At 40.8% G+C, this 10,152-nt stretch overlaps 1 protein-coding gene across 1 annotated transcript in view; it reads left to right on the top strand.

Annotated features, from left to right (window-relative positions):
- Positions 1-9,598, top strand: part of REEP3 (receptor accessory protein 3) — a 31,283-nt gene extending 21,685 nt beyond the window's left edge. Inside the window, exons 6-8 of the mRNA XM_081861286.1 lie at positions 5,647-5,797; positions 6,065-6,216; positions 7,883-9,598. Coding sequence (XP_081717412.1) covers positions 5,647-5,797; positions 6,065-6,216; positions 7,883-7,939 — 360 coding nt within the window. The 3' untranslated portion in view covers positions 7,940-9,598. The remainder of the gene's footprint in view (positions 1-5,646; positions 5,798-6,064; positions 6,217-7,882) is intronic.
- The last annotated feature ends 554 nt before the right edge of the window (positions 9,599-10,152 follow it).

The raw sequence follows: 10,152 nt of genomic DNA on the forward strand, positions 1-10,152 counted from the left end.
TACTTAACCGTTCATTATAAAAATACATTGCATATTAAGTTGGATAACTCTTTTCTAACAGCATGTTCTAAAAGTATGTCCTCTCTTAAACACTAGCTATATTATGATTTTTTTAAAAAAAATAGTGAAGATGACCCTTTCTTTCTCTCTTGTTGCCTTTTCTTGCTGGTAATCACACTCCGTAGGATTTCTGGCTTCTTTCTGCTGTTTTCCTTCAATCAAGTTGAGGTAATTGTTCATGGAAATTAAAGCATGAAGCAGTGCTACAGTACATATGAGTTGGCAAATTAATATAAATCCCCACTGAATTCTCTTTACCTTTTTAGAATAAAATACTAATTCACTACATGAACTTGAACCATAACTGTTCTTGCTTAGAGTTGTGTGATATTGGAAAACATTAATTTAATTGGGCTGCTGCACTTGGACCCAAAAGGTGCTCCTGACTTTCTGTGACGTGTCTTAAGTAATAAGCTTCTCGGCTCTTCCTGTAATTCAGGCATGTAGCTAATGGACACTAATGAAGTCAACATTTGTAACTATAGCAATATAAAAGGAGAATCTATACACCTCCAATCAAAGATGTGCTTAGAATAAATGGGACAAGATAGTTTGAACAAGATGGACATTGCCTGCAGTAAATTTCCATGCATTAGTGAAGGGTAGCTTCCTCTTTTCTCCCTGTCTTTCATATTTCTAGGAAATTATAACTGCAACTAGTAGAAGTGTAACCTTCCTAATACTTGTAGCAATGCTTTGTAGATAAGTTTCACCAGCAGTCAATGGATCAGAAAGAAAAAGGTAGTGGAAATGCTTAAAAATATACCGTACTTAAAGCTAACAGTGCCCTGCTTGTCAACTTGCCGATCTGGCTAACTTTAAAGAGGTATCTTCAGAGCAAAGCCCCTGCCCTTCTGTTTCACTTTCCTCAAGGTGAATGAAATCTCATAACAAGAAATGTGAACATTTAAACAGTCAGATTCACATTAGATACTACAAGAGAAGCAAAAACAAATCAGTAGAGCAGGAAAAACCAGCTTGCAGCAAGACATGGATATGTCAGAGCAGTCAGGCTGAAATCCTTCCTAAAAAAAGCCAGATGAACCTCATGCCAGAAGGATCAGTTGTTGAAACCCTAAGGAGAGTATTCTATAAAATTGACACTGCCGCCCCAAAGGCCTTACTCGTAGCAGATACCTGATGAACTTCAGCTGGCATCAGGACACTAGACATATCCTTAGATCAAGCATAGCCAGTGATGGGAGTTGTAGTGCAGCAGTATCTGGAAGGCTACAGGTACCCCATTTCTAGTCTAAAACTTTGCATATGAGTGGAAATGTCTGTACAGCAGTTCAGTGGCCCATGCTTTTGGGTTTGATGTGCTAAGAATAACTGAGATTGTTGCCACTCCTCATGGAGTGCTGCCAAGCGAAAAGCTTTCAAACAGCCATAATCTGTGCGTTGTGTTTAGGCAGCAGGATAATGTTTGAACTGGTTGTCAGATATTTTTGGTAAACAACTACTCAAATTCTGCATACGGCCATTTTATTCAGGAAATAGCTACTGCTTTAATTGACACTAGATGAGATTCTGAGGAGGAATAATTACTAGTTGGCAAGGGTATGCAGAATTTGCCATTCTTAGGGGAAATTGCTTGACTCCTTAAGGCCTCAGTTGATCAAATCATGCCTGTCTTTGGCATAAGTGCACTCACACTCACATCTGCACCAGGGAGAGAGTATGTGAGCGCATGACTTGCTGTGGCTCTTTTTTTATTTTAAACTATGGCTTAGTGTTATGACTACCTCATCAGTTCTTTCTGAATTGGCAGTAGCCTGGTTTGATGTGACCACTGTGTTCTTACAAACGCAGAGAAATCACACATCCAGGATTTCCTAAGGCTGAGACATAAGACCTTCCTCTCTTGAGTCTTGATCAAGGCAGGATTTTCCTGAACATTGGAGCTCAATTTATTGAAATAAAACAATAATGTAGGCTTTCGTCCTATTTGGCTTGTTTATGGCTTCCATTTTTGCTGTACCTGCTATTCTCAAGGTTTCATTTCCTCAACTTCAAACGCTGCAAACTGCTGATGGTATGCAGCCAAAGCAGCTTCTCACTTCGCTTTCATACGTAGTATTTTATATTTGGCCATGCTTTGTCTATTTACTCTTATCCTGAGAACTAGCTGTTTAATGAAGACCATTACAGTGGTGCCTCGCAAGACGAAATTAATTGGTTCCACAAGTTTTTTCGTCTTGCGAGTTTTTCGTCTTGCGAAGCACAGTTTCCCATAGGAATGCATTGAAAATCAATTAATGCGTTCCTAGGGAGACCGCCTTCAGACCAGGTCTGGGGACAGTCTGTCCCCGGACCTCTTCTGAAGGCTGGGGGGGGGGGAGGACTTTTCTCCCCACTGCCAGGCTTCAGAACAGCCTTCTGAAGGCTGGCGGTGGGAAGAAAAGCCCTTCTCCCGCCGCCAGCCTTCAGAAGAGTTCCTGCAGGGCTGCCTAGGCTGCGAATAGCAGCCTGCTGCCCGGTGCGAGGGACGCTCTGAAGCAGAGCGCCCCTCGCGCGGGGCAGACATTCACCGCTTGGGGAGCCCTGCGGGGAACTCTTCTGAAGGCTGGAGGCGGGAGAAGGGCTTTTCTTCCCACCGCCAGCCTTCAGAACAGCCTTCTGAATGTTGGCGGTGGGGAGGAAAAACCCTCCTCCCACCGCAAGCCCCGGGAAGAGAGGAGAAGCTGTGCGCCTTCTCCTCTGTTCCCGGACCTCCCACCGCAAGCCTTCAGGACAGGTCCGGGAACAGAGGGGAAGGCACGCAGCTTCTCCTCTCTTCCCGGGGCTTGCGGTGGGAAGAGGGTTCCCCGCTGTCCCGGAGATTTCCCTATGGGCTTTCGTCTTGCGAAGCAAGCCCATAGGGAAATTCGTCTTGCGAAGCCGCTAAAAAATCGGAAAACCCTTTCGTCTTGCGGGTTTTTCGTTTAGCGAGGCAATCGTCTTGCGGGGCACCACTGTATATTTCCAAAAACATAATTTATTGTTCTGAGATGATTCCTCTGCTGGTTTATCTACAGAGGTTCATAACGGCCTTTGGTTACTGCCAATTTGTAGCTTTTTGTTCATGGACAAAGATTTGTATGAGAAGTTCTGACCATTTATACCATGTTTCAGATCTATGTTTAAACAGGTTATTATATATCATGCAACCTCTAAGGATGTTACTACAGTACTAATGTGTTGACAGCTGAAAACAAGAAAATGAATGGCATAAGGCTACTTTATCAGCCATAACAGCAGCCCTTTGTTAAATCAAATTTCTCCCAAATGTACTTGAAAGGATTGCTGGTCCTGTTAGTGAATTAATTCACGTGGGCAGAACTGCTTAATAATAGCACATGGAGGTTTTACAGCAAGGAAATTCACCATCTGCATGCTTAAAATAAATAAGGAAAAGGTAACTTGTATGAGCTTGCATGCTTAAGTGTAAATTCAGTAATTATATTTTAATAAAATTCGGAACTTTATGGCCAGGAGATTGTACCAGATGGAATGGATATATGAGGCACAGTTGGGTTGGCTGCTTTAAAGATCCTATATGACAGGAGGACACAATAAAGGCAATATAGGATAGGAAGCTAGTTGGGTCAAAGATGCTGTTCCCTGACAACTGGAGGCCTATAAAAGCTGGAGAGCTATAAAAATTCTCAGAGTAAGTACATAATTTTAAGACTATTTTTAATAGTCTAATAGGGCTCATTCATACAGAAATTGTGATCCAGATGCTAAATAGAATTTCACAAAAATGAGTATTTTTGTCGTATTTGAAATGGTCCTGACTTACACTTAGGATGGAGGGAAATGCTTGAGAATGCTGTTTCTAACAGTAACAAGCCAAATACTTCCAGGAAGTCCACAAACAATTCATGAAAGCAACAGCAACTTGTACATCCCAGCACTTCATGTTTAGTATAATGCCTCTGAACACTGAGGCTCCGTTTAGCTGTGGTAGCCAGTATCCATTGATTTACCAATTTTCCATGATTTTGTTTAATCTCTTTTAAAGTCATCTAAGCTAGTAGCTATAACTGCGTATTATGGCAAGCAATTCCATAAATTGAGTGTTGTGTATGAAGTACTTACATGTGTTCTGTATCTACAAAGTAGTTACATGACAGGGGACTCTTGCACAGCCAATACAATGGTACCTCTGGATAAGCACACCTCCGGTTGCGTATCCTTCAGAATGTGAACACGGCAAACCTAGAAGTATTTTTCCAGGTTTTGCCTCATGCGCAGAAGCGGTCCCTCTGGTTGCGGAAACCTCGGGATCCGACTGGAGCTCCGGAACGGATCCCATCCGCAACCGGAGGTACCACTGTGCTGACTATCTGGGCAAATACATGTGGTACGTAGTGCAAAACACTGAATACTGTGCTTCTGCCGGCTTTCTACTTACATTTTTACTGCTGCTTTTCTGCATTGCCTTACTAGTACACTTTTGTCACTTTGGCTTCTACAACTTGGATGGATCTCATGATAAACCTTGTTAATCACTATAGGGATGAGGCTGTCCGAGCCTCAAGACTTGTGCATTCCCACCACCACCACTTCTTGTGCAGCTGTGTGAGGAGCAAATCAGAAACTTTTGTTCTGATTAACCACAGTTTAGCATTTCCTCTGAACCCTAAACTGTAATTAATCTAAAACTCTGGCTCGATTTAAAACAAGCTGTTTTGTTTCGAACCAACCATGGCTGGGTTTGGGCAGCGCAACAAGTGGCAGTTAATCTAAAATGGAAGTGGAAGTATCCTATAAACCTTCTTACACCCATGCCGAAGGAAAAAGCAGAGAGAGAAATGCAAGAGCCTCAGGCTTGCATAGGCTTGTTCACAGACTATAGAAACTATTGCAGGTGCTACATGCACTTGCATGCTCCAGCCCTGTCTTGCACATGTGTGTGTGTGTGCGCACACACACACACACACACACCATCTTTTTTTAAAAAAACAACAACAGGTGTCATCTTGACACTTGGAAGCATTGCTAGATAAGAAATCTTATTTGTTGCATTCAAAACTGTCAGCTTGCCCAGAACTTTACATGCCCCTTATAATTATTTAAGGGATAGAGCTTTTCCAGGTGTATTTTTTGCAGCTCCATTTCCGTAGAGGCACTTGTACATGTGCTATACTGCAATAGTTACAGCACGATCAGGAATAAGCTCCAGTGATTTCAACGAGAATTATTCATTCGAAGATGTATGTAGAATTGCGTTGTCACTCCCTTAATCTACAGGTGGGAGTGTAACAATACAATTCAGCTCTAATACAAAGCTGGGAAACCTCCGTTTGTGCAGAACATAACTTTTAACATACAGTCAAGATCTGACATTATTTTTAAAGAGAGAATGTGATTTTATAAATTGGTTTACTAGTGTAAATTTTGTATTATGCAAGTTTTAAGTTTATGTTTAAGCAAGGTGCTGCACAAAAGAACAAAATATGCTTGATGGAAATAGAAGCACTGCATGTGATGCCCTGTAATAGTACAATTTGTATTTTGACTGTTACAAATAAACTTTGGGGGGAAATGATCCTTTTCCTATTGAAACATTTCTCTTCCCCCTCCCCCTTAATTTTTCAGGGTCAAGGGGCAATAACTGAAAAGCTGCGGAGTTTCAGTATGCATGACTTAACAGCTATACAAGGTGATGAACCAGTGGGACAAAGACAGTACCAAACATTACCTGATACAAAAAAGAGAAGCAGAAGCTCCACCACCAATGAAACTTTAGGTTTGTATATTACTAAAAGAACTGGGATGTTTCTGGTTTTGCTAGATCAGGTGATAACTGATATTGGATGTTGCCCATTAAATTTTGTATAAAGCAAGCAGTTGGATGAATACAACCATGTTATTTTACTGGAAACTGAGAAAGCCTTGTTCCTGCAGATTTTATCAGGATAGCCCAGCTTTTTCTAGTTCCCAGTATTTGCCTTACTTAAAGATAATTTATACCAATGATTTATAATTTAATAAACTTTCAACTTTGCAGTATCAGGTTACAATATTCCATTAAAAAAAGATTCTGAAGATGATAAAACAGATGAGGAGAGGGAAGGGACGTATTCAGAGGATGAGACGTTCACTCAGAGAGGTCTCCGGCGAACACAAAGTATGAAATCGGTAAAAACTATCAAAGGCCGCAAAGAGGCAAGTACATCTTTACTTAGTAATATAAAGTTTTGTGTTCAGATGGTACAAAGAAATAAAGCTGTGTGTCATTTACATATTGGCAACACCTCACTCCTGATGGACAGCAGTAATGCACTCTCACTCCTGTTTGCTTAGGTTCCGATAAGAATTTATGCTATCTGCGCTCGAGCAGTTGATCTTCCTGTTTATCACATGAAGGTCACAAGAGTACCAAGACAACCTTCATGCTCCACAATGTTGCTGAGGGCAGTTGGAAGCCATTTTGTTGACGTCCCTGTGTGTCCTGCAGTTCAGAGCCCTGTTAGCCAGATACCCTCTCTGACCATTCTGCCCCCAGCAGAGTGGGGTAGCTGCTCCAGGCCATGTCTCTGACAATGGGCACATGAAATAACACCTAATAAGCTGAATATTTCCAGCTTGCTCTGCAGCAAGAACCAGATCAAGGGAAATGTGTGTTTTATGCAGCTTTTTCCACTGTTGTTACTGACATCTTTTTGTTTTGCTGATTTTTTTGGTGATTCTAAGGCTGCCTGGAAGAGAGACTTTTTTTTTTTAAGTGTTTTATGTCTCTCTGGGGGGATATTTTGAAACATAGCCTTTCTTTTTTCAAAATAAGGTTTTATTAAAGCTTTTTCATGATACAAACGGCCTTTAAATATTAACTGTTGGCTCATCATGCTACCATAGTTGGATGTTCAAAGTGCTATAATTCAAAAGGTGCATCTGGCAGTCTTCAGCTATGATTTTATAAATTGGTTTACTAGTGTATGAACTTTTTCTGAGTGATGCACTGGTTGCCTTTTAACAGTAGTTAAGCTACCTTCCCCAGCATGATGCCCATGGGAACTGGAGTCCCAACAAAATCTGGAGGACACCAGCTTGAGGAAGGCTGGGTTAAGCAATGGGGAGTCCCCTGCTCGTTCTTTCTACTCCCTTCCCTCTCAGGACTCCATTCCCCCTTCTCTTGTACCATAGGTCAGGGTAAGTTGGAACTGACTGAACATTTGGGTTCAATGTCTGCTTAAAGGAATAATGCTGAAATCCCTCTGAGTTATGCTGAAGCTGGGAGGGAGAACATGTTTTCCCTAGGAGGGAGGAAGATTGCTGTTCCAGCAGTTGGCTCCGGATCTCTCAAATTGTGGTTTAAGTGACATTCACACAGCATTATTCTGTTCCAGCTTTCAAATATGCTTTTATCTGTTTTTTCATGTCCTGCTTTGCCAGGTTTTTCTGTTCAGTATTTTGTCAAATCATTCATATGCTAAGGGAACTAACAATGGGAAGGGGGTGCAATAGCTCTTGATGACTGTACTGTATGCATCAACCTGGTTGTGTGTTCTGTAGTGGTCATTTGGGGTAACAAACATAGAACCATCCAGATGTTTTGGCCTACTATCAGCTGGCATGTTCAGAGATGGTGGGAGCTGTACTCAAACTACATGTGAAGGACACCATATTGGCTACCCCTGTGAACAGACTGGAAGTCTTTAAAGGCTGCTAATGATCTGAAGCTGTTTTTATTGCACATAATTGCATTAACACTTTCATTCATGTCCTTATTCTTGATTCTATTCCTGACAGAAAATAAACAGCCAGTTTTACAAATTTTGCACCAGATTTTGCCCTGCGTATCTAAATCTTCCATGCCATTTTTTTCTTTCAGGTGCGGTATGGCTCATTAAAATACAAAGTGAAGAGAAGACCACAAGTGTACTTCTAAACAATTTCACAATTCAGCATGTCAAACTGCTATATTAGTTGCTTCCTGCAGGCCCACAATAGGGCCTTGTCCTGCATAGGACTTCTCCATTCTCTGAAGGGAAACACTTGGCATACGTGTGGATTCCCATTGCCTGTGTAGTCCATTTTCTTGATCATTGAAGAGGAAGGGGAAAGCCCTGCATGCACAGAGCTCTGCGTGCATACCTGACTTAACTGGCCACTATGTTTAGGGATTATCCATATCAATAATTCAGTCATGGTGGTAAGAATATATTGCTTTAAAGAGTGGAGTTATGTTTAATCTCAGTTTCTTAAAACTAATTGCTAATATGTTTAGGTTAGCACATTACGCTTTTGTACTTCATAAGTGAAATAATTTAACAGCTGACTCTTAGAGACTTTTAATTGTGGCTTTTGTGGATGAGCATTGTGCTTGGTTAATGCCAACACTTACTGAAAATCTCAGCACTTCCAGAATTTCCTTTTTATACTTGGAAAGCTTATACTTGAATGCATCGTTGTGCTAGATTCCTTAAAAATTCTTAAAATGCAATGTAAGAGTATTGAGTGTGAAAGAAAAAGTCATTCACAATTATTCTTCTTAATGGCTTGGATCCAAAGAACAACTTATGGCTGTTCAAGGGTTTTCTTCTACCTAGTGGAATTCACTTTCTTAAAACATGACAAACTGCTTTTGATAATTTCCTCACTGCTATGTGACATGGGGAGACTGCTTTATTCAGTCTGAAGTTTCTTTTAGTTGAAATTCTGTACACTGCATAGATATATTTTTATATGAATTTGCAGTATAGAACTAAAATAACAACAACCCCAGGAGGCTCACATAACTTGCTTCATTGTTTGGAGGTCTGTATATTGCTTTACTGTAACCAGGGATTTGAGGGTAGCCTGTGCATACAGCCGAGTTGATCACTCAGAACATTATCTCTTTCCAGAGCAGCCCCTGTGCTAGTCTTTTGCAGCAAAAACAACAGGCATGAGCTTCCATGAACTACAGTTCACAGATACATGAAGTGTTACCCTGAGTTACAGGTAGATGTGCACTGTAGTCCACAGAAGTTTGTGCCACAATAAATGTGTTACACAGGTCCCTTTGTTATCTGTATCTGGACACTTGCATGCTGTGATCTGTAGTATTGCAGTTCTAATTGATTTTTTCAATGGAGTGTTGACCAAGGAACACAGAAAGCTGCAACACACAGTCAGACCGTTGGTCTATCTAGTTTAGTATAGTCTACAATGGCAGCATCTCCTCAGTGTTTCAGACAGGTATTTCTTCAAGCAACACCTGGAGACCATCAGGGATTGAACTTAGCACTTTCTGCATGCAACTCTTATCAAGTTTATCTTCGTGTGGACTTTCTCTTATGGGTTCACTGCTGCATGTGAGAGCACGCAGCTGAGTAATATGGGCCAGGTGCCTTTTCTTTTTGGAATGTATATAAAGGAATTTAACTACAAGACCCAAAAGATTTCAAACCTTTCTGTTGGATACCAGCAGTCGTATGATGTACCGTGTACTAGACATGTCAAACTCAAGAAACAGGAAAAACTTGCACACTCTAAATTTAGTTGTTCTATTATTTTAGAGTCCTGTGTTTCTAGTGTTTAAGAATCATCTTGCGTATGCTTTTTATTGTGCTTGTGTTTTTTATTCTTTTGTAAAACATTGAAGGTTTTATGTTGGGGCACTGCAGAGAACTGAAGGCCATTTCAGGAACACAAGGGTGGTATGCAACCAAGCAGTTGCAAGATTTTTCATTTCCAGTGTCATATTTGCCCTTTCCCTGCATGTCCTCCCCAAATCTGCTGCAGACGGTTGGTGAAACCCCAGAACAGATTTAGGGCTCTCATGGGAGAAGAAAGGAGAGGGAAGGAAAGTTCAGCTACACAGCCAGATACTGAAATACTTTGTTGTATATGATCCAGAGCAACTGGATAGTTGGGCTTACATATATGTACATATCTTATGTAAAACAAGCATAATCTGTAGAGCTTGTGTTAGCTTGATACACTTCTGTGATGTTCGTTATGCCATTCAAGAGTAGCACTTGAAATGTTCTAAATCTTGATATTCTTAAGTATTCACTACTTAAGTGCTGGCTCACAATATACTATTATTTTTGGCTAGATTCCTGAGGAATGTCTTGTCCTTTTTAGACAGGTGAATCTTCCAAATCTATTAGAATA

This window comes from Podarcis erhardii, assembly GCF_964252035.2.
Source record: "Podarcis erhardii genome assembly, chromosome: 5".
Taxonomy (NCBI): domain Eukaryota; kingdom Metazoa; phylum Chordata; class Lepidosauria; order Squamata; family Lacertidae; genus Podarcis; species Podarcis erhardii.